This window comes from Lissotriton vulgaris, chromosome 7, assembly GCF_964263255.1.
Source record: "Lissotriton vulgaris chromosome 7, aLisVul1.2, whole genome shotgun sequence".
Classification (NCBI taxonomy): Eukaryota; Metazoa; Chordata; class Amphibia; order Caudata; family Salamandridae; genus Lissotriton; species Lissotriton vulgaris.
In genome coordinates, this window is record NC_141695.1 from 181,531,963 (window position 1) to 181,557,542 (window position 25,580).

General features: G+C 45.7%; 1 protein-coding gene across 1 annotated transcript in view; it reads left to right on the forward strand.

The window, feature by feature from the left end:
- The first annotated feature begins 659 nt into the window (after nucleotides 1–659).
- The window catches only part of LOC147701143 (phospholipase A2 inhibitor and Ly6/PLAUR domain-containing protein-like), a 42,489-nt gene continuing 17,568 nt past the window's right edge, over nucleotides 660–25,580 (forward strand). The window contains exons 1-2 of the mRNA XM_086929309.1: nucleotides 660–999; nucleotides 15,582–15,701. Coding sequence (XP_086785435.1) covers nucleotides 660–999; nucleotides 15,582–15,701 — 460 coding nt within the window. The remainder of the gene's footprint in view (nucleotides 1,000–15,581; nucleotides 15,702–25,580) is intronic.

Below are 25,580 nucleotides of genomic sequence, written 5' to 3' on the forward strand. Positions count from 1 at the left end.
TCTGGGTAGCAGACCATCACTTGATTCGTTTTGTAGCTACAGAACCCTTACAGGCAGAGATGCCACTCCAAAAATCCATCGCGTGCAAATGGGCTTGGATTACCCCCAACAAATTTACAAAGGTCTTAAACTCCCACACACTAACTCTTGCAGAATGTCCATCACAAATCTACATATCTTGCACCCTTAAAGAAATACCACAAGGATCTTAGGCAGTCCTGGGCAAACAATTATGCTCTACAAATCGAACACCCGAAAAATTCTACAAGGGAATTCTTTCAGGTAATCAAGTCTCTCACCTCTTTAGAACGTACTACAGCAGTAATCCCCCTATCTCCTTGGTGCTGTGATCAAATTGCAGTCTACTTTGTGAATAAAGTGAACAACATCTACGCTTCTTTCCTGGAGAATGCTAGGATCTTTAAGAAGCCTCTGCTCTCGAGCACCCCATTATACACCCTGGTTAAACTTCTTAACTTTTAATATGTTTCAGAGATAAATACCCTCAGTCTAATGCTTAGAGTTAAATCTGGATCCCCCTTGGACACTGCCTCCCCAGCTATGTTTGAAAAGGGCAGTGCTGCTATTGCTTGGGACTAACTGAACTTTTCAATTTGTCTTTCTGCACCGGTCTAGTCCCGGAAGAATGGAAGCATGCCATGGTCATTCCTTTGCTCAAAATGCCTACCTTAGACCCATTAATACCTGAAAACTTAAGACCTATCTCATTACTTCCCTACTTTGTGAAGGAGGCAGAGACGTTTGTCAACCAACAGCTAATGCAGTTTGTAAAGGAATATGACCTCCTCCATGAGACAAAGTCTGGATTTAGACCCCTCATTAGCACAGAATCTGCGCTACTTCTAGCTTCAGACTCAACACGTAAAATTGCTGATGATGGTCAAACGGCAGCTCTAGTCATGCTGGACCTACGTTCCGCCTTTGAAATGGTTGCTCGTGACTTGCTACTTGACAGACTACACCAGGCAGGTTTAGGAGGTCTGGTCTTGGGCTGGCTGGCAAGCTTTCTGGAGCGTTGCACTTTTAAAACTACTCTGCAACCCTATGTATCCTCTATTCAACAGCTGAAACAGGGGATGCCACAGGGTTCCGCCTTGAGCCTGACCCTGTTTAATCTATATATGCAGCTATTGTCAGATCTGTTTAGCAAACATTGGGTGCAGATGACATGCATCTGATCCTCACATTGGCCCAGGACAATGGCTAAGCATCAGAGGATTTTAAGTCCTGCATGGAGGACATAGCTAACTGGATGAAACACTGTTACCTCAGGCTTAATGCTAGCAAAACTGACATTCTAGTGGTAGGAAAATAACTCTCCATCTTGTCCTCAAGGTGGTGGCCTATGTTGTTAGGATCTCTTCCCACTCTGAGACAGAAATTTAAAAAATCTTGGAGTTTGGTTTGACTTTAACCTGTCTTTCTCTGATCAGATTTCAACTCTTACAGATACCTGCTTTGGGATTTTAAAGATGCTGAAGAATATCCTAGGACTTATCCCGAACGATGCTAGAAAGACAGTGGTACAGGCACTTGTTGATTGATTGATTGATTTTAAAAAATAGGTCACACCTGCCCGAGCCTCAAAAAGACTCAAGCTAGGCCTTGGGAAAAAGCCAGGTTTTCAGGTTTCTGCGAAACTCTAGCAGGGCGCTGATCTGTCTAAGGCTCTGAGGGAGTCCATTCCACAACCATGCGCCGGCCACACTAAAAGCTCTACCTCCTAGCCTGGCCCGTTTGAACCTAGGCACCGTGAGTAGTGCAGCACTGGACGACCGGAGCTGCCTGGTGGGTTGCTACCAGGAGAACCTTTCCTGCATAGGAACTGGCCCTAACTCATGCACCGCTTTAAAAACCAAACACAGGAATTTAAAGTGAATACGCTCCATCACAGGTAGCAAGTGCAGCTCTCTCAAGGCCAATGTTGTTGAGGTGCAGCGTTGCCAACTGAGGGCAAGTTTAGCTGCTGCAGACTGGATTCTTTGAAACCCCTGCAGAATGTTTAATGGGGCCCCCAAATACAGCGAATTGTAATACTCCAGCCTGCTACCCACTATACTACTTACTACCTGTGGGCGCGCCTCTTTAGGTAGCAGGGGCAGTATTTTATGCAACATACGTAATAAAGCAAAGCAGACATTGGCGGTCTTATTAGCCTGTGATTCCATCTGGAGATCCTTGTCAATCAGCACCCCCAGGTTACGTACTCTGCTTGCCGGGGTCAACGGTTCCTCCTCTGGGGTGAGCCTGAATTCCAGAGGAAATTGTCTAGGTGGCCCACCCGAGGAACAGTAGACCACCTCAGTCTTTCCTGCGTTAAACTGCAGTGAATTCCTGCTAAGCCAGTTGGCTGTCTTCTGCATGCATTCCTGAAACAAATCAAGAGATACTGCATTGTCACCTTCCAGAGAGAACGCCAGTTGTATATCATCCGCATAATTAACTGTGCAGACTCTGGCAGACTTTATGATGGGGAGCAGGGGCTGCATATAAATATTAAATAAAATGGGGCTGATCGCAGAGCCCTGCGGCACCCCGTGAGTGACTAAGGACTTACTGGCAGTGAAAGGAGCCAGTGTTACCACCTGCTGATGTCCTGCCAGGTATGATTGTAGCCATTGTAGTGCCCGCCCCCTCACTCCCAAATTCTGTAGTCTTTCCAGTAGGATAATGTTGTTCACCGTATCGAATGCGGCCGACATATCGAGAAGCACTAACACAGTCGCATTCCCGTTGTCGGCACGCATCCATAGGTTGTCCAGCATTGTAACCGAGGCCGTCTCCGTCCCATGACCAGGGCAGAAGCCAAACTGATCTTTGTCAAGTACAGAGTTCTCCTCCAAAAAGCCCAACAGTTCCCTATATCTAGACTGGCCTACACTAATATCCTATGTCTGGGGGCACCAAAAAGGAACATATATATGCTCCAACGGGTGCAAAAAGCAGTAGCTGGTATGTTTCTAAACATCCCTAGATTCTCTCCAACAGGGACTGCCCTGGAGACTCTCCATTGGCTCCTTAATAGGGAGAGAATCTCCTTCAAAGCCATGTGTTATGTCTACAGGATACTGCAGGGTAGGGGTCCTGAATATCTACCCCCATAATACATCCTTATCATCCCACATGCAGTCTAAGATCAGCCGAAACCGGACTGGTCTGCATTCCTAAATTAAACAAGAAATGCTTTGGAGGTATCTTTTAGGTACCTGGCAACAGAAAAATCAAATTCTCTTCCTATGTACCTCAGACAGGAGTCCTCAGAATCAGTTTTTACGAGGAAACTTAATACTTAGTTGTTTAAGAAAAATCTTGCTCCCTAGAATTTTTATCATCTCTATGATATTAGCCTCAGAAGGAATTTAGCTTGGGAACACTCCTTAATTGAGTAACTACTACACTTTACAAACTGCCATAACATAACATAACAATGGTAGATAGAAAACCCTCCCTCATGAAAAGGTCCTTGAGGAAATTAATACCATCTTTAGAAATAGGCTCTCCAGGTAAACAAACATCTGGCCATTTGGAATAGTAATCAATGGCAACAACAGCAAAGTGAGAAGAGGGAGGAAGAAGGTTAAAAGGACCAACCAGATCAATGCCAATTTTCTCCCAGGGTCTAGCTGGAAGTACAACGGGTAGGAGAGGAGGAGTTCTCACGTTCAGTCCTTTTGTCAGCATTCAAACATACAACACACTCATCCACAAAAGCATCAATGTCCTTGTCCATAAGGGGCCACCAAAAACATCAATGTAACCTGTGCTGAGTGAGTACTATACCCAAATGCCCTTCGTGAGCACCACAAAGCAATCTTCCTCTGAATTTGTTAGGAGAAATCAATCTATCACCACACACCAAGATACCCTCCTCTTCAGAAAGTTCAAGGGAGACCATTACAAATGTTTGCAAGGAGTAGGGTGCGTTCTTTTCTTTAGGAAGACCACCTTTAACACACTTCATGACCTGAGACAGCAAGATGTCTTTAGTCAACTCAGGTCTTCATTCTTCCTTACTCACAGCACACAAGTCACCCATTACCAAGGAGGCATTAATACAATTGTCGAGATCCTCATCATCACCTGACAAGGAATTTTCATTGGCCACAGGAAATCTTGGGAAATAGTCTGCCCTGGCATTCTTCTTACCAGGAAGGTAAGAGACTTCAAAAAGTATTGTAACAACTTAGTGGACAACCTGACTATTCTGGGAGTGTGTTCTTTGATTTTTTCCCAAGAAAGGATGGAAACAAGGAGACTATGATTGGTGCGCTACACAAAATGGATGCCCCAAATATATGGATGAAAATTCCTGATGGTCCACCAACAGGCCAACAACACTCTTTCTATAACTGAGAAATTCAACTCTGGACCACACAAAACCCTAGATGCATACCCCAAAGTGTTCTCTGTACTGTATTTGGTCTGTATGAGAATAGCGTCCAACGCAACACCGCTGGCATCTACGGTGATGGTGCACCTGACATTGGGATCAAAAGGTTTAAGAATATTCAGACCAACTAATTGGATCTTGAGCCCTTCAAAAACTTTCTGACAGTGATTGTCCCAGACAAAAGCTACACTTTTCTTCAACATGTTGCTGTGGGCTGTACCTTTGATGCATAGTCAGACACAAACCAGGAGTAGAACTCACAGAGTCTGTTGAATGACTTGAGGCCAACCTTATCAGTGGGCGCAGTGCAGTTAACTATGGCCCTCACCAGACCAGGCCTAAGTTCCACCCCTTGTTCAGAGAAAACATGTCCGAAGTACTCCATTTTTTCTTTTCTAGGAAGAGACACTTTTCCTTTTTGTGAACGGCTCCCTTCTCTTGCATGATGTCCAGAACATGTTACAAGGATTCATTGTGCTGTTCCTTTGATGCACCATGGATCAAGACATCATCCTGAAAGACAGCAACACCCCTGACCCCTTTAAGCACGTGGCACGTACTCCTCTGAAAGACCACCGCTGCAGAGGCAAGGTCAAATGGCATCCGATAGTATTGTAACTTTCCAATGGGTGACATGAATGCCGGGAGATGCCTCGAAGAAGGGTCCAAACCACCTGGTGGTAGGCTGATGCTAAGTCCAGTTTGCTGAACCACATTGAACCATTAATCGCTATCAGTAACTCCGAGATCTTGAGAAGGGGTGGGACACAATCCAGTGGTTTTAATTGAGACTGCGTAAGTCAAAACAGACAAAAAATCTCATTCTCCTTCCTGGCCACAACCAAGAGAAAAGGGTAGAGAGAAGACTCAATAGGCTCAATAATGCTCTTCTCCCACAAGCCAATAAGCTCATGCTCAAGCCGATCCCTGACACTAAAGGGGACACTCCTGAGTCTGTGCTTGGCAGGAATAGCATTATCCTTAACCCTAATCTGATGGGTAAAACCCTAGATCTGCCCCAACTCTCCACCAAACACAGATGGGAAACATCTAAACACATCTTCAGAATAGTCATTGGATGAGACAATAGAGAATTTGTTCCTTTGTGCCGGGCCTAAGAACAATCTGAAAGTGCCTTTGATGGAAATACCCCAGAATGGTCGGCCCCTTGATTGCTACATATGCACCTTACTGATGATCTTTCTACCTTTAAATTCAAAAATGTCGCAAAATTACAAGCCATTCTATCCTCAGCCCCTCATAAGAAACTGGTACCCTATTGGAAGGTTCCAAAGGATGAGATCCCCAGACCTTGCAAAACATTTCCTGTGTGATCACGGTTATTTTTATACCAGAATCCACCAGCAGCCACAACATTTTATCTCCAATACCGATTTCAACGAAAGGGTCAACACATTCGGAAATGTCTCCCATGACAACAGTCTTCTAACCAACCACCATATCTCTCAGCTCATCCTGGATACTACAGCATTTTTCGAGGATCAGCACGTTCTGCATCAGAAACATTCCCAACAGAGGGGGTATTGACCTGTTTGCCAAACTGAGGAGTGAAATTACCCCACTTACCACTTTGACTAACTTTGGCAAAATGTCCTAACTTGCCACGCGACCTGCAAGTAGCACCCTCTACCCCCTTTGACGTGAGTCTGGTTTTCACAACAGAAACACGTTAGCTTGTTTGAAAAATAAACTTTCAGAACATGAGACAACATTGATTTTAAAATCCTTTGGTCTAACTGCCCCTACCAGATCATTAGACTTGTCCTTCAACTCTTTAACATAAGCTTTGGAGAGCTCAATAATCTCCATGAGGTAGGGATTACCCATGGATAACAGTTTTTGCTGGATAGTCTGCTGGATAGTCATGTCAGAACACTTACATATGTACTGTTCTCTTACCAATTGCTCTGCAAACGCATCAAACTGACAATCAGCTCTCCATTTACAGAGAGCAGACACAAAAGCATCAACATCTTCTCCAGATCGCTGCTCCCTTTTGAAGAACTTGTGTCTAATGACAACCAAGCTGGGCTGTACACCAAAACACAATTCCAATTTCTTTACTGCCTCAATGTATTCATCAATGTCTTCCTCCTCCAGGGCTCGTACTAAAGGTGGCAAGTGTTTGAATACTGATGTAGCCTAGAAACCTGAGGAGTGAAGCAGGAGATATTGTTTCCTTTCCGCCGTGTAACGAAATGCTTCAATAGCTCCCAAGTAAGCCACAAATGCATCGTACCAATTTTTCCATGATATGGGTGGGTTTCCAGGCACCTCGAGAAAGGGGAGTGGGGGAGAAACAGACTGCATGGTGAGTAAGTATACGACTTAGCTGACACAACACCACAAGAGGCAATACAAGTAAAATACAACCACCAGAACAGAGGCATTAGCTATTGTGGGAAACCTAAATAATAAAATTGAATTAAAAAACATCAAAGAGAACAAATTCTTTTCAAGGTGTGCGTTGTCCCATTAGATGCATGAAATGAAAATAAACAGGTATGTTTGCCAACATGAGCAAGAACTCACACCATAATTGTTATCAGAGTTAAAAATCTGCACTGAGTTAAAGTATATGTAGGACACTCCTGGTGTGTGTGTCACGGTCCTGCTGCTTGCAGTCCATGCACAACCTGAGATAGAAGGACCCAATGAGTGACGTGTCACCGTTGCTGAAAATAAGGTGCAGCATGTGGAAGTGCAAAGTATGAGGTGTAAGGTGTGCGTGTCACCGTAGATGTGTGAAGCTGGCTTTCTGAAGCGCAAACAAGGATTAACTGTGACTGACACACAAGGTGTGCGTGTCACCGAATTAACAAGAGCTCTGCTTGAGGAAACAATGAGTCACTGGGGAATCATCACTGACACACAAGGTATGCGCGTCACTGAAATTTGAGACTGATTAGAAGATGGCAAGCTGGCTGGAATGCAGGCTGACCCATAAGGTGTGCATGTCACAGCTGTAAACTGCATCTAATCTGCAGAGGCAGACAAAGTTGAAAATGGGCAAAACAAATGGGCGCGATGCTGACTACGCTGCGAGCATAACGTGACAACATCACATATTCCCTCGTCCTAGGCTTGACTCCTGCCTGACAAGCGCATGCCTAAGAAATGGCGCCTCCTGTGACGCAACAGTGCATCCCAAATACCTTGCCCCAGCTTGAAGGAAGCTGTTGCTTGGACTGCTGCTTAGGGGCGGGTGCAAGCACGAACAGCAGGGCTCGAGTCGGGGTACCACGCGTGTAGACGGCGTCCCCTCACTTATTTTCCAGAGGGGACACAGTCCCCCGTGCTTACTTATTAAAACACCGTCCACCCTGCTCCTTCAAAATGCCATGAAGCACACACAGAGCGCACCGAGCGAAACACGCATTTCCGGGTGAAGCATCGGACTGCATGCTAATCACCACACCCTGTTAACTACGCCTATCGCAGGTCATGCCACCCACCCCACCCCTTCTTAACCTTGCAGACATCACTGGATGGATGGCTGTTTCTGCACCTCAGCAGTCCCGCCCTCGTGCTCCATGCCCTTTATTTTTCTGGCTTTTCTTGCTCTGGCTCCTTAACTTTTTGACCGGATCCGGATATCGACGCTGTTCTCAGTCCCTGCCTGGCCTCATCTGCTGGAGACTTCCCTTCCTACATCTACGATCTACGCCGTCACCTAGGAAATCATTTTCGGCTTGGCGACAGTTTCACTTTTAAGATAAGTGTAAGTTTAATGGCTCCACTTGTTTTTTTCCCTCGTTTTTTTGTGCCTTTCTGCCCTTTGTTCCCCTCGTTCTTCCTTTGTTTTTTGTGCATTTCTGCCCTCTGTGCCACTCGTTTGTCCCTCTTTTTTTGTGCCTTTTTTTGCCCGCTATGCCACTCGTTTGTCCATTGTTTTTTGTGCCTTTCTGCCCGCTGTGCCACTTGTTTTTTTTGTGCCTTTCTACCCGCTGTGCCACTCGTTTTTTTGTGCCCTTCTGCTTCCTGTTCCCCTCGTTTTTCCTTTTTTTTGTGCCTTTCTGCCCTCTGTTCCACTCGTTTTTCCCTTGTTTTTTGTGCCTTTCTGCCCTCTGTTTCCCTATTTTTTTGTGCCTTTCTGCCCGCTGTGCCACTCGTTTTTTTGTGCCCTTCTGCTTCCTGTTCCCCTCGTTTTTCTCTTGTTTTTTGTGCCTTTCTGCCCTCTGTTCCACTCACTTTTCCCTTGCTTTTATTGCCTTTCTACCCTCTGTTCTGCTCGTTTTCCCTTTTTTTTGTGCCTTTCTGCCCGCTGTGCCACTCGTTTTTTTGTGCCCTTCTGCTCCCTGTTCCCCTCGTTTTTCCCTTGTTTTTGTGCCTTTCTGACCTCTGTTTCGCTAGTTTTTTTGTGCCTTTCTGCCCACTGTGCCACTCGTTTTTTGAGCCTTTCAGCCCGCTGTGCCACTCATTTTTTTGTGCCTTTCTCCCGCTGTGCCACTCGTTTTCCCCTTGTTTTTTGTGCCTTTCCACCCTCTGTTCCACTCGTTTTCCCTTGTTTTTTGTGCCTTTCTGCCTGCTGTGCCACTCAGTCAATGGTCCTCATGTGCTATTCAATGTTCCTGCTGCACTATTCAGTCATTGAACCTGCTGCACTATTTAGTTAATGGCCCCGCTGCACTATTCAGTCAATTAACCTGCTGCACTATTTAGTCAATGGCTTGCTGCACTATTCTGTCAATGGCCCTGCTGCGCTAGGGGCCTGTTGCACAATTCAGTCAATGAACCTGCTGCCCTATTCAGCCAATGGCCCGCTGCACTATTCAGTCAATGGCTTGCTGCACTATTCAGTAAATGAACTTGCTGCACTATTCAGTCAATGAACCTGCTGCACTATCCAGTTAATGGTCCTGTTGCACTATTATGTTAATGGTCCTGCTGCACTGTTCAGTCAAAGGCCCTGCTGTACTTTGCAGTGAATGACCATGCTGCACTGTTCAATTAATGGCGCTGCTGCACTGTTCAATTAATGGCCCTGCTGCACTGTTGAGGCAGTGGCCCTGCAGCACTATTAAGTAATTGACATTGGGGATTCTTCGGGCAGTGCTGCGATGCCTAAATTTGTACAGCACACGCAATGGTTTTCCGTTCACGTGGCAATTGGCACTGTGAGGGGAATTCTGCATGCACGCATTTTCCCATAAGATGGTTGGATTCTTCCACAGCACCCATGTCAGTGCTGCCAGATTCACAAGGAAGCACTGACTTGCATACTTGGACAGGAAGACACTGGTTCGCGCACTGGGACAGGGGGGCTGGGACTGCGAACAGTGAAACACGCAGCATGATAGAGAGATACTGGCTCGTGCGCTGGGACAGAGAGCTACTGGGACAGGGTGGCTGGGGCAGGGAACAGTGATGCCCGCAGCAGGACAGAGAGATCCTGCTCGCGCACTTGGACAGGGAGCTAATGACATGCAGGAATGGACAGGGAACAGTGAAACACACAGCAGGACAGAGAGGTACTGGCTCGTGCACTGGGACAGGGAGCTACTGACACGCAGGCTGGAACAGTGAGAAGTGAAACATGCAGCAGGACAGAGAGTCCTGGCTCGCGAAGTGGGATAGGAAGCTACTGACACACAGGCTGGGACAGGGAACAGTGAAGCATGCAGCAGGACAGAGAGATACTGGCTCATGCACTGGGACAGGGAGCTACTGACATGCATGCTGGGACAGTGAGAAATGAAACATGCAGCAGTATAGAGAGGTCCTGGCTCGTGCAGTGGGACAGGAAGCTACAGACACACAGACTGGGACAGGGAACAGTGAAGCATGAAGCAGGACAGAGAGATACTGGCTCGTGCACTGGGACAGAGAGCTACCGACACTCAGGCTGGGACAGGGAGCAGTGAAACATGCAGCAGGATGGAGAGGCATAAAAGGTAAATGAAACATAGATTACCCGTGGTTTCACTCAGTACATCAAGTCACTTTTCATTAAAAAATATATTTCACTCATAATAAAACTGAGAAGCACCCGGGATTGTGAAGTCAAGTGTAGGTCATGCAAAACTGGTAAGAATTAGAATGACAGGGAATTGTGAAGCTGTTTTTAAGCAAAATATTTTAGCCATAATCACTGATTAAAATGCTTTTTAAACTCGACCAGAATTCAGGTGCTTACAATTAAAGGTACTATAAGTATTGATTACATGAGATGAAAATGTCACTCACCTCTGTAGGCAAGTGAGGGTATTTGGCAAATCCAGACTAATTTGGATTAACTGCAAATGACTGTCCTCCTCACAAGTCAATATGAGGAAATGGCACATACAGATGTTTTTTTCCTCATATTACGAACAAAAAATCAAGCAAAAGAAAACATTTGAAATCGTTTGCTAACAAACAAAGTCATAACATTGAAACAAATCCCATGGTATAAAAGTGTTCTGCGCTTATGCAGATTCACAGAGAACATGAACAAAGGAATGCTAGAATGAAAGCCATGATAAGTGTGGCATTCAGTAGATGTAGGAAATGGCCACATGAGTTGATACCAATAGTCTTTCCTTTCCACAGTGTTTCTAAGAGATGCCACACACAGCAGAGCAAGCACTGTCATAGTCAATATGCCTTGACTTTTTTCCCCAGAGTTTTACATAGCGTGAACTTGACCCAAAGGTATCAGAGACCTTTACATGAGCACCAGTTATGTCACACAACGACACATTCATTTATTTGTCAGGCATGGGGAGATTTGCACATAAATGAGGTTGCCAAACTGTACATTTTCATATTTATTTCACTGATGGACGCGAACTCATACTTTGCTGTCTGTCGAGTTTTAGCTATTTAAGCTGGCAGTTATTATATAACAATCAATCCACTGTAATACAAGTCACAGGCTTAAGTGCTGAGTAGCTTCAATTGTTAAATCTTGCAATATGTGCAAATGATAGATCTGCCTCACATGTCATGTCACTTCCTGCCGTGATGTCACTTCCTGCCGTGATGTCACTTCTTGCTGTGATGTCACTTCCTGTTGTGATGTCACTTCCTGCTGTGATGTTACTTCCTGTAACACCACCTAAATTTGAGAGTCCCCCCACTTCTTTGTTTAGGACTTGAGCCCTGACGAACAGTACCTTGAAAAGTCCACCCCACATGCCACCAAACTTGTGCCAATAGGAAGGCGGTAGGTCGCATAAACCACAGGAGGGTTGCGAGGTTTGAGAAGTTCCAAAGAGAAATAGACAAAAATCGGTGTGAAGAAGTCTCTGGAAACAGGTACGTGCAGCAAAACAGCTTTATTGGTGACAGGGACATCTCAAAATAACTGACTTCTACATTTAAAAAACGAGTTCAAGGTTCTGTTGTGGAATGCACACAAGCAAGGACCCACGAGGGGTGAGTATTCCACAACAGAGAAGCATAAAGTGAGAGACGCCACATCAAAATGTAATAAAGAAACCAATTTGCAAGCTAGGACACTCGACAAAGCCGAGATGGCAAAAAAAACATGGATGGATGGTTCTGCAAACAGATTGAGGCCCACAACCCTACCTCATAAGTCATATATCCACATCAATCCATTATTTTCTGCTTTTATTCTGCCTGGTAGTCTTCCAACCAAAAGAACAGGTTCCAGCCAGGAAACAAATCATGTTGGACCCCTAATGTTGTTTATGCGGCAGTTACAAGGAGAGAGTATTACATTTATTTGCATTTGCTTCATTGTCAGCCAGCTGAGACAGAAACTGCTATGATAAACCCTTCAGATCATCCAGATAGGATCCTGCCACCCCACGGGGATGACACCTTGAACAGTCAGTCGGTCCGGCTTTCTTGCAGGGCAACAAAGTTCCTACTACAAGGTAATAGACTGTTACAAGCGCAGCAGGGGTACAGTGTGGGGGCTGTGAGTGACAGCCCAGCGTCTGGAATGCAATAATAAGCTCCAGCCATACAGTCTTTGCTTAGAAGCAACAGTACGGCTTCCTAGTAATTATGAGGATTCTCTGCCCCTTGAGAAGTTTAAACATTTGTTAAATTAATTTTCCTTTTTCCAACAAGAAAGCGCACTGTCTCAATTGAATTTGTGCCTTATCCGTTACAGATGTTTTACATTTTGTACTGGTCTGTCTTTTTTAATGATTCTAATTAATCAGAAAATAAAGAATATTTACATTGGGGAAAATTAATTTAATCTGCACGGTACCAGTGTTTTGCGCCTTCACTGCCTTCTGGACCTTGATCTCAGCTTTCAAGTAACTGTAATTATCATTCCAAGGGAGTTTTATTGTGACCTGCAGGATGGCACCGTTGCTTGATACTGTTAAGTAGAGGATTCCTGGTAGATCTGGAGGTACCTGACTTCTACTGCCAGTATCACACTTTCCAGCACTGATGGTTTTTAGAGCTGCAGCACTCTTTGATCTGACTTAAGATCTGGCGTGCCACCCAATTGGTGATTTTAGGTGGTTGCATTTTCAAACTTGTCTAATTGCTGCTGAGGGTCACTGGGACCTGTTTCCTCACTGGATAACTCACTGTTCTGCTTGCATCTCATGTACTCTTGGTGACTTTTTTGTGCTATAAGGATGAAGCACACCCACTTCTTTTATGTTATTAAAAGTGGACCTTGCTATTGTTGGAGAACTCCAGCTTGCTCCTGTTACTATGGCCTCCATTGATGATTCCAGAGCAGACACCTTCTTTTTGGAAGCCCATCTGAAGATGAAATATATATCTGATCCATCTGTTTGGTTTTGCTCCCTTGAGAGGGCTGATTGTTGTGGGCCTTTTTTTGTTGTTTGCGTTACTTTTTTGACGCTGAATATTTAGCCCTCACTGAAGAATCAGTTGTTCCGATGACATGCAGAGATCTCTTTGGAGAGGTCTATTGACCCAACTTTCTTTATGATTGGGGGCCATTCAGTACTATTATTAACTGGTTATCATTGCAGGTAATTTGTAGGTTGTTTGTTTTTTATGGTTGCCCAGTTCCTGGCTTAAGCTGAAGTTTTATTTTGTTTATTACAGCATCAAGTTATGCAGGAAGGGTGGATACATTATCAATCAATGGGCTGCAAGTACAGGCCACTGACGAATGTGACAGATCTGCTTGTGCTCATTGGATCAGATTAATTAAGGCTGCTATTTTGGTATTGATTGCAGTGACATAAATTCCAAATGTATTAAGTAAATTGACCCGCAGGTCTACTTTGTTTGACTTATACGTTAGAACGCCTACTGCTACTTGGAATGAATTTTGCAGAACCTCCCAAGTCCCCTGCATTTAATCTATTTGATGCTGCTGTATTGGGGAATTTTGAGTGCTCTTTACTATTTTACTAGATTCAGCCAGATCCGGAGACCAAAGTACACTCTATTGTACCTGTTTCTACAAGACTAATTTCATGCAATTGAGAGCTAGCTTACAAAGTAATGGCAAATAAAATGGCGGAAGAGGCCAGCCTGCCCAACAACCGTCTAGAGTCTTTTATAGGTTAGTTAAGTGTTCGCTCCTGGGCCAACGTGCGCATGCTGGTGGATCCTGTTTGCTTGTCACATCAGCGAATGGAGCACTAAAGTACTCCGATACAGCTGCTGGTAATAATGGAGCATGGCGTACTGCGGCTTTCACTACATGCTCTCTCTTTTCATTGGATAGCACGACTGAAGTTCAATATTTATTTGCCTTTTTAATACTGTAGGATCCATTTAATAGCCCCCCAGGTTGTTCATCTGAGGCTCGAGGGTACATAGGTGACCTAAACTTGTCATTGCCAGTACTGCATATGGGTGCTTTCTTTGAATGTACTTACCCATTTCTCTTCTGATTTAACACTTCTTACTGCCCATTCTTCCATTTGGAATGATGATTTTCTTTAGCTTTCTAGTTTTATCTTCTGCACTGAGTCACCCTGGTTGCCTTCAAATTGTTAATTCATTAGAGGGAGTAGTGTGTGGCTGGAGGGGAGCTTGCAGTCCTTTGACATCTTTATTGTATGCAAATATTGCATCCATTGGGTTTTTTAAATAACTAAATGTATTCTGCGATCTCAGCTTAGCACAATAGGACTATTCCACTGCAGCTGGTGAAAATAGGGCTCCCTCCTCCTGCTGTAACATTAGCGGTGGACCTTCTGGAACACTGTTGCTTTTAGCCGTATGTGTGCACCTCTGCTTACGCCCAGTGGTTTTCAGTGCCACTAGTGTTTTCACCCGACCTCCTTTGACCCTACCTGGTGGGTTGGGTCTGATCCCACCAAGCACTTTTTTGAGTAGTAGAGATGACCTCTACTCCCAAAGAGGCACCTGTCTCTATTAATTTAAGTCTTTAGATGATGTTTGGATGTTGCCCTTGCACGTGTCTTACTCGGATTGCAGAAGGGAGCAACTTTTCTGTTGACTGTGAGTCGTAGGCCATAAACTGCATGCCACTCTTATCATTCGACACACTCTATTGTTGAAATTGATACTGTGAGCCTAGAAAAAAGCTGAGGGTGCCTCCATAGAGCACAGTTCTTGGTTTTAATGTAGCGGCAACTTTCTTTACATTATGCAGTGCTTTATATGGCTTGGAGTTCGAATTGGAAGGCCCACATCCTCGCACTCCCCATAAAGGACATGCGAGAATGTGGGCCTTCAGGTGGGCCGTCTCACAACTATCCTGTGGGCCAGCAGGCAGATTTCTATCCCATGGGGCAACAGGATTCTAGTTGCCCCCTAGAGGTGCAGAAGAGCCAAAATGCTGGGGCATGGAGAGGGCCTTGATCGTGAAGTCCCTCGGGCCTCCATGACAGAAGAGGAACTTTCAATTATAAGCCAGACTTATTAGCAGTGCCAGTGCTTGTTTCTTTTTAGAAATTTCCTTCTCACGCCAATTCTTATGGTGCATAAAATATAGAAAATGATTCACCGGCCTATGGCTCAGCATCATTTATTGTGCATAGTTCCCAGACTGGACGGACAATATTCTCAGAAAGAGAAATTTATGTGCTGTTCAATCGAATACCCGCATATGTACTACAATATGTTGTACAGTAGAACAAGGGTGTACCTTCTCAAATCCAACACTTATCATAAATATACGTTTCTGACAATAATGCTGGGCCCAGTAGCAAAACAGTTTCATAATGGAAAATCTAACAACACACAAAATCTAACAATATAACCATTCTTTTCTTTTCAGGGAGTTCCATCGTTTGTGAGACTTGCTTAAGCCTCAACAAACACAGTTGCTCTGGTGAGTTAAGCCCCTGCCCCCAAGGAATCAATCAGTGCAGCAGTGTCCTGCGGAAAAAAACAGAAGGTACGTGTCCATAGATGCATGGATTAATTGTGTCTTAATTGCCGACCCAGGCCCGTTTTATGCATTCTACCCAGGGGGAACAACGGCCATGTGTGCCCGCCATAAGCTCCCCCAAGGCACAATGGTACTACAGAAGGATGCTTTTGTGTCCCCTTCTATACAGATAGTGCTGGTGCACACGTTGCTCCAGTGCTATCATAAGAGGGCTTTTCACCATTTGCATGGGGGCGTGGCTCCATGTAAATGAGTGCGCCCATGCCGCATTACCGCCGAAGAGATAAGAGGTGTACTGAAAGTGCACCACAAAAAGGTAGTGCACTTTCAGTACGCTTCCTAACAGTCACCCTCTTGAGCGGGAGAAATAGGGTCCCATGGACCTCCTCAGACATTACCCTGAATTTGGTTACAGTCACTCACTGCACACAACTGCAAGGGAATCTGTAATATGCCTTAAAAGTGTAGGTGGGTTGCTACCTGCACTGTGAAATGCAGGAAGCTTTTAAACATCTGATCCGTAATTCAATTGAATGCACTGCCCCAAGGAAAGTGCAATTTCACAGTTGCTGTGGGGGCAGCACATTCATTTTAACATGGAGCACTTTCTTTATTTGCTCAAGGGCGCAGTTCAACACAGCGTGTGAAAAGTAAGACCATGCTCATTTTACTAAAAGCTTGTGTAATTTAGGTAATTTTACATTGTGCATACTTTGCAAAATGTCAGAGGAACGTCATTGTGTAATTTAATACATTTTCTGGAGTGGAAGTTGTTTGAGCATAAAAGGTCTTGCAGGGGAGAGATTCTGGAAGAAAATGAGCCATAAGAGAAATTTCCAATATGAACCATTCCTTTTGTCGGCAACTTTGAATGTCAAGAATGTTTAGTGTTCGCTCAATGTAACCCAAAGTGCATTTTATGTACATTACGTGTAATTTTTCACAATTCTCTGACATTTCACATATTTTCGGGATAACAATTATGACATTTTGCACTCCTTTGGTGTAGAATGTCTGGAAGATGCAAATGTTTGCGGCATATTGGCAAAGTACTGGAACATTGATGAGACAGTCAGATCAAACTTATGGATGGGCTGGTCCCATAACAGTAATTAAACCTAACTGCATTTGAACTTGGTTTAAGGAGCATAGCTGAAAAGATATTCTCGAAATTAGGTTAGAAAGATTTAGTGAAGTATGATCAGGAATCCAGGTACTTGTTGAAATATATGTATTTAAATTAAGATGGTACAGGATAGTAGTATATTTATTAAGTAAAAGTAAAGGAAATATTAACACCACCAGGAGCAGGATGGTACCAGCTCAGCCCTAACTCTCAACTGAAATCCTAGAGCTGTGTAGCATTCTAATATGTCATCATGATGTCAAAATTCTACAGGACTAGGCAGGAGACTATGGGGAAGGGAGAATGAAGTGCAATCACTACACATCTTCCCCTTTTACAATATCAAAAAAACATTAGGCTTAAACAATGCAGTACGACGAAAACAAAGTAGAGAAGAATAAGAAAAACACAAAAAGAAAGAACAACAAGAAAAGACCATCAAGAATGAGAATAGGAAAAAGCAATAAAAGCATAAGGTGGAACAGGTATACAACACAAGAACAAAATCAAGAAAAAATGAAAGAAATACTGCTAGTGTGCACTGAGAAGGACAAGCACTAAGCCAGGAAGAAAGAAGAAAGATAAGCAACGATTAAAGAAGGAAGACAGGACATCTCATTCAATGACAAAATAGGAACGAGAAAGAGGAAAACAAAATGAAGAATGCATAGAAGGACATAAGGTAACACGTATAAAAAATAAAAACAACTTTCAAGATACAGCGAGGCACACCAGTTGGCCATACTGGAATGGATGCATGAATCAAAGAACACTGAATAATGAAAAGAAAAAACAGATAACAAATAAAAGCAAACGAATTACTCCAACAGGAGAGCATAGGATAACTCCAACACATGAAAGTGTTAAGAAAAAGAGTGAGGAAAAATCCACACCCTAAAGGAGTAATAATCAAGAATGAATTAAAGGTAAACCTTAATTGCCAGGAGAATGTCAGAATGAAAACTTTGCGCAAAATTGAACCTGGCATAACTTTAGAAGAACATCAATTAACAGAGGTTCCGTGCACAGAACCGCTGTGAAAACTCATGAGTAACATAGTGAATGAATAAGAAAATGCAGGAGTCGACATCCTAGAACACGATATTAGATTTATGTAAAATGAAATGAAACATATTCTAAATTAAAACCTGTGAGGAAATACACAGAGCAAGGACTAAGCGAAAGAGCGAAAATTCTGTATTCAAACAAATAAAAATAGAATGTATCATAAAAATACAAAGAAAGTGTGAAAAGCTGTTTGAAATAAATATGGAAAGTCATATAAGATATAACAATAAGCAAACAGAATTACATTATGCAAAGGTTGAAAATATCATTGAAATTATTTCATGAATGAAGAGAAATAAATTGCAGTGCAGGATAAAACACATTCAAGATTTGTGCAGAACATTAGATAAATGCATATTGTAGAGGCAAACTCCGGAGAATGGAAAGGGGCGACCACTCGGTCCCCCCGAACGTATGGCGGAGTGCCTCGATCCCCCCGGGAAGCCATTTTTGGGCGGGAGGCGCGTCTCGGCTGGTATGCCCGAAGCGGCGTAGCCGGGGCGCGCTTTTTCCCGCCCTAGAGTGGGCTGGCCTAGACACTGACGCAGCCAGCCACGCCCTCAGGGCAGGCAGGGGCGGGTTTTCGCCCGCCCTGAAGACGGATAAAAAGGGATGCAAGACTGGAAGACGTCCTCTTGTTCTTGTGCTCTGAAGCTGCACCTCCTCGCTACACGTGAGCTCGGGACAGAACGAAGAGCCAATTTTGAGCGTTTTGATCTTTTCTTTTGTCTTCTAGATACTTTGTCGGAGAGATGCCCAAGAAAGGCGCGAAGAGAATGACGACTGAACAGATGGTTCGGGTCCTCGTCAAGGAGATGTCCGAGATAAAGAAGCGACTGGCGGAGCGAGACGGGGAGGAGGGATCGGGGCGTCCACCGGCTGGAGGGAAACCCAAGAGGCCAAGAAGGGGTCCGGCCGGGGGAGACGTCCCGGTTCCCTCTGCCCCGCTCGAGGCGCCGACCCCGGTACCGATGGAGGGGAATCCGATCCCCGTCGTCGTCACCCCGACATCTAACGAGGATATGCCCCCCGAGCTGGCGGCACAGCTAGCAGCGTGGTTGGGCGATAGTAGTGAGGGCGCCACGGCTGCCGAGGCACAGGCGCTGATGAAACAGTTGCGTGAAAAAAGAGACGCAGCCAAGGTGCCCGCACCGGCGGCAGTGATAGAAAAGCCACAAGTGACGGAAGCAGCGTCCGGTGCAGGTAAGCGGCCATTGCCGATCGCAAGGGATGAGTCAGCACCCTCTCGTAGAGAGAAATTGGGTCAACATGTTCCTTTGGTAATAAAGGAAAAGATTTGGGCGGGGGAATACGTGAACATTTTCTCCTTGCTTGTCGATCATTATGAAGTAGAGCATGTTAAGAGTCAGAAGGACCTAATGCATCCGAGTGTTTGGCGCGCGAAAATGGCCGCCTTTAAGGTAAATGAGAATATTGGCAACTGGGGCAATGCCTGGGGTATTTTTACATCAATTTTGGGGGAACGTAGGCCTGAGTTGCTACCTGAGTTTCCAATTTATCAGTCACGAATTATGGGTTACTCGACATCATATCAAGGTAACCATTGGTTCTGTTATGACAACCTTTTCAGGAAAGAAAAGGAGCATAACAAAAGTTTGACTTGGGACTGTTATGATTCTTTGACATGGGATAAAATGAAAGAGTCAGGGATGTTGGAAATGCCATTGGTGGGGAGCAATGTTGGTGAATACTCCCGCCAAAATGCAGGGACGCCCTTTCGGTCAGGTACGAGTACCGACGATTACTCGAGACCTGCCGGCAATACAGGGAAAAGGGGTTTCTGCTTCAATTTCAACAAAGGGAAATGTACTAGGCCTCCGGGATCCTGTAAATTCAAACACGAATGTAGTAATTGTGGGTCGTCCCATCCTGAGTCCTCGTGCAGAGCCAGAACGGGTGAGAATGGGGGTAGAGGAGGCGCCAAACAGGTCTAATATAGTCCGAGGGGCGCCTTTACCAACCCCGATTGATACCTTGGCGATGATTCCCTGGCTCAGTGAATACCCAGATCGTACTTCTGCTGGGGTGCTGCGGAACGGTTTTTCATATGGTTTCCGCATCCCGGTAGGGGACTTTCAGGGCGTCGGGACGTGCAGAAATCAACTTTCCGTCTTGCAGCATACAACTGTAGTGCAAGATAAGATCCGGAAAGAGGTTAACCGGGGTCGGGTCGCCGGCCCGTTTAGTGTACCCCCGGTACCGTATTTCGTCTGTTCTCCGTTAGGGGTGGTCCCGAAGAAGGACCCAGGTGAGTTTCGTTTAATTCATAATCTGTCAGCTCCACATGGTCTTTCGGTGAACGATGCAATTGATCCAGAGGTATGTTCGGTGCGGTACGCATCATTTGATGAAGCAGTGGCCATTTTGAATCGCCTGGGGCCCGGGACGTTGATGGCGAAATCAGATATCGAGTCAGCGTTCCGGTTGCTCCCGGTACACCCAGACGACCAGCGTCTTCTGGGATTCATGTTTCAGGGATCATATTACTTGGATAGGTGTTTGCCGATGGGATGCTCTATATCCTGTGCATATTTCGAGAAATTCAGTACTTTTCTGCAATGGGTATTCACCAAGAAGACGGGTTTCCGAAATGTAATGCATTACCTTGATGACTTTCTGTTCCTTGGGCCCGCCGGAAATCACGAGTGCGCCCAGGCCTTGGCTGAATTTTGTGTGTTAATGGGTCAATTTGGCGTGCCATTGGCACTGGGTAAAACTGTGGGTCCCACGACTTGCCTCGAGTTTTTGGGGATCGAGTTGGACTCTAGTGAGGGTTGTTTTCGTTTACCAGCTACCAAAGTGTCGAAATTCAGGGCAGCCCTGCAAGTATGTATAAATGCATCTAAGGTTACGCTGAATCAGTTGCAACAATTGGTGGGGAAGTTGAATTTTGCCCTAAGGGTGATCCCAATGGCTCGCCCCTTTTCCCGTTCAATTGCCCAAGCGATGGTTGGCCTAAAGGAGGGTCATCATCGCACGAGACTGTCGGCTGAGGTCCGCCAGGACATGCGTATTTGGTTAGCATTTTTGGCGGACTTCAATGGTCGAGTCGTCTGGAACAAGCCAGCCGTGTCCTCTGAAGAGCTTGGTCTATGGACAGATTCAGCGGGGAGCATGGGCTTTGGCGCCATCTTCGGCACGAAATGGTCGGCACAAAGGTGGCCCCCATGGTGGCATGAAGAGGGGCTGACGAGTAATATTGCTTTCCTTGAACTGTTTCCCATTCTGGTGGCCCTCAGAACCTGGCCCGAAGGGTTCAAAGATCATTCTGTCGTGTTTTGGTCTGACAATATGACCGTTGTAGAATGCATCAATAGTCAGGCAGCCCGTTGTAAACTGATTTTAAGGCTGCTCAAAGAAATTGTCTTACTGTGTATGCAACTGAACGTGATATTCAGAGCAAAACATGTCCCAGGGGTGATGAATCAGGCGGCTGATGCACTGTCTCGTTTTCAAATGCAGGCTTTCTCGGGTTTCCTTCCCTCAGCGGACCCAGAGCCGGCACCCTTCCCCGAAGCTCTATGGTCTCTCGGTGCCCCGAACTTCGTCACCTCGTGGGAGAGAGTCTAGCGCCAAGGACGAGGAAGGCATATGAAGGGGCGTTTCGGGCCTATTTAGCCTTTTTGGGGACTGAGAGAGAGGGGCTTTGGGGTCAGGAGGAATGGGTAGTACATTTTCTGATGTCTTTGCGTAGGGCTGGGAAGTCGGTGGCTACGGCCCAAAGGCATCGTGCTGCCATTTCCTTTGTTGCCAGGGCCCATAATATCCAGGACCCGACAGCGTCTTTTGTGGTACAAAAGGCGCTGCGTGGGTGGCAACGCCTGGAGGGTCGCAGAGTAGATGAGAGGCGACCGATAGGTCTGGATAGGTTGTCCCAGTTGCTGGCCACACTCCCCGCCACATGCTCGTCTCAGTTCGAGGCATGTTTGTTCCGAGCTGCATTTACGCTGGCATTCACGGGGCGATGAGGATAAGTGAGCTGGTTGCAAGGAACAAACAGGATGTGGTGGGGGGTTTGTGCCGGGAACACGTTCAGATCAGGGGTGAAGCGATGATTGTCTCCTTTGTCAGGTCCAAGACCGATCAAGATGGGATGGGGGACTGCACGATCATTCGCAGGATCCCCGGGTCCTCCAGGTGTCCGGTACAGTGTTTAGAAGATTACCTAGCACGAAGGGTGGCATCATGGGGGGGGACATTGTTGAGACACGCGGACGCCACCCCACTGACGAAGTTTCAGTTTCAGCGGGTGCTTGCGATGTCTATTACCGCAGCGGGCTTAGACCCGGGCAAATTCGGGACCCATTCCTTTCGGATAGGGGCTGCCACTGAAGCTACAGCCAGGGGTCTTAATGTTGAACAAGTAAAACGAGTGGGGCGTTGGTCCTCCAATTGTTATAAGAGATATGTGCGGTTGCACATGTTGTGAAGCTGTAATAATGCACTCACGCTTCTTGTCTTTTGTTTGGTTTTCAGTTGCGCAAGCCTACGAGGCAGGGCGGACTATGCAGTCGACCCAACACCAGGCCAGCGGTCAGACATCACCGGCTGTGAGAAAGGAGGTGTGGGTCGTGGGCCACTCATACGTGAGGCGTGCCGCAGACGTATTCGAAGCAGGTGACATGATTCACGTACCTGGGGAATACGGGTACAGAGTGTCCTTCTACGGAAGAGGCGGTCTCTGTATTGACCAGTTTCAAGCATTCTTTGAGGGTTTGTTAGGGCGGACGAGGTCACCGCCGTCTATAGTCATAGTACATTTAGGGGGCAATGATTTGGTCACCACCGGTAGACGACTTCTCCTAGAGGCAATGCTTTCCACTGTAAGTTGGTTGGCGAGGAAAGTTCCGGGGTGCATAATTGCGTGGTCTCATATGATCCCACGAAAAGTGTGGCGGGGGGCTATCTCGATTCCTGCTTTGAACCATTCTGTTAGAAAACTTAATAACAAAGTGAGTAGGTTGTTCCGTTCCAAGACATTGCATTCTATCTCGCATAGTTGTATTAATGATGACAGTATGTATTTGGGGGATGGTGTGCATTTGTCGCGGGTGGGGAATGAGTTACTCATAGGAGACTTCTTAGCTTGGTTAAAGACGTTAAAACATGACCTTTAGGTAGGAGTTTTGTGGGGGGTCCGGATAGCCGGTCAACTATCCGGACCTGTGGCGGTAAGGTCATGATCGGTGAGCACTAATTAGAAGATCCCTATGAGTGGGCGTCACCCAACACGGATGGGAGCGCTCGGGTGAGGTGGCCATTGGCCCCTCAATGGGGAGGCGGTCCCTTCTAAGGATGGGTCGCCGGAAGTAAAGGAAAGGCGGTCAAGGCCCCTTCCTGTGTAGGAGGGGTTACAGCCCCCTCCTGGGGAATTTCCCGGGGCCAGTGACATCTGCGACGGCAGATGCGGTAAGTTGTGTGGGGTTGGGGGGAGGTCTACGATACCTTCTAGATACCTCACACGAGTATTCGAACGACCTTTAACTGGCGTCGAGTTCTTAAGTGCCCCCGTCAAGTCAAGGGAAATTGGTAGTAGTTGCACTTGAGGTAAGCCTCCGTGCTGTCGCCCCTCCCAAGTGGGAGGGGTAAGTCTGGTTAGGGATCTTGACACCGGTTATGACCTTGCCGTTGGCCCTTAAACGTTAGGATGTACAATTTCAATATTTCTAGAGAATGTTTTGTAGGATGCTAGTTCGGCTAGGAGAACCTCTGTATTAGAGAATATGTTAAAGTTAGCCAAACAGCGCAATGTGGTAATGAAATTGTACATAACATGAAACGTTTAATGTTTTAATTTTGTTTTAATAAATACGGCCGGGAGGGTCACTCCCTCCCACTTCCAAAAACTTCAAGAACTGTTTCCGGTTTCCCTCCTTTTGGGGATTGTGTTGAGAGGGGGTGGCGGGTATCTCAGCCATATAAGTAATAACAAAGAAATAAAATATCAAAAGTAGTCACCGTTGTCATCAGGAATGTAGAAAGAATTAAAGTACTCACTGACTTCATGCCATTTAGCGAAATCGATGAACTATTAAGTTGCTCCCATGTATTTTAACTGTATGGAATACAAAGGTGTGATAGTGCTGGAAACCACTAGATGTCACAATTTTACTAATTGTACTTTTGTAGTAAAACAATGCATCGGACAAAAATACTAAGAGAAGAATGAAAGAAAATTGATCCCACGTCATTCCATTGGAAGACTTGAGGAGAAAAACGACGTTGGGAGAATAACGTTATTAAGACATTAATAAATGTAGACTGCAAAATCTGCGCAAAGCAATGGCAGCAAGATTAAATGCATACCTTCCCCCTCTCATACACAAAACACAAGTGGGCTACCTGAAAAACAGACTCTCACAAGATAACACCAGACTTCTCTGCCACCTAATAAACCGCACCGCTAACAGCACGGAGAAGGCCGTCATGATAGCACTGGATGCGGAAAAAGCCTTCGATAGAGTTTCATGGCCATTCCTAAACCAATGTATGTGCAAATTCGGACTTGGGGATAAGTACAGAGGCATGATCATGTCTCTGTACAAAAACCCACGGGCTCGAGTCGTGGTCAACGCAGAAACATTAGAAACACTCACCCTAAGCAGAGGGACGAGGCAAGGTTGCCCTCTCTCACCAGGGCTATTCCTACTAGCACTAGAACCACTCGTCCATATAATCAGGACAAACCCGCAGATCGCAGGGGTGCAGGTAGAGGGCCAAGCCTTCAAACTCGCAGCATACGCGGATGATATCCTCATCACTACAAGCAACCCACAAGAATCAATAGAGGCACTCGTGCAGACAATAGAAGAATACGCACAAGTCTCAGGGTACAAACTTAACAGGGAGAAATCTGAGTGCAAACCAATGAACTTCCACACCACCAGAACAGTCCTAGGCACGTCCGATTTGGCGTGGCAAACAAAACCCCTAAAATATCTGGGCCTTCTCTTCAGGAGGGACCTTAGATCAACTTTAGAACACAACGAGGAAGCGATACTGAAAAAGATCAAGACGAAACTAGACACATGGGGCCCCAAATTCGTCAGCTGGTGGGTAAGAATTGAGACAATCAAGATGATGATCACCCCATGCTAAATTACCTGCTGTCCATGCTACCAATAACCCTAACCATGGACTTCCACAAACACATGGACAAAGCCATCAACACGTTCCTATGGGGTGGGAAAAAACCAAGAATAAGCCTAGCAAAACTCAGACTTAAAAGAGAACAGGGTGGACTGAACCTCACAAATTACAAGGCCTTCCAAATGGCATGCCTCGCCAAGCAGAGACTACACTGGGTAGTCCCAACCGCAGACTACATGCCAGTATGGCTGGACCTGGAAAGGGGCATTCTAGGAGGAGCTGATCCGATCATGGCGCTTATGGCTAACAAACACCCAGAAGTAAAAAACGTGATACTACGCAACACAAAAACAGCGCTACTGAGAGAAGACAGAAAACTAGAAGTAAGCATCAAAGGCACCAAATGGGAATCAATATGGTACAACACCAAAATCACATACAAGGGCAAAGCGCTAGAGAACAGAGAATGGCTCAGGAGAAGAATCACTAAGCCGGCACAACTAGAAGTAGGGAACAACCCACTCACCTACAAGGCACTGCAGCAAACAACCAGGCAACCAGACAAGGATTTCTACGAATTC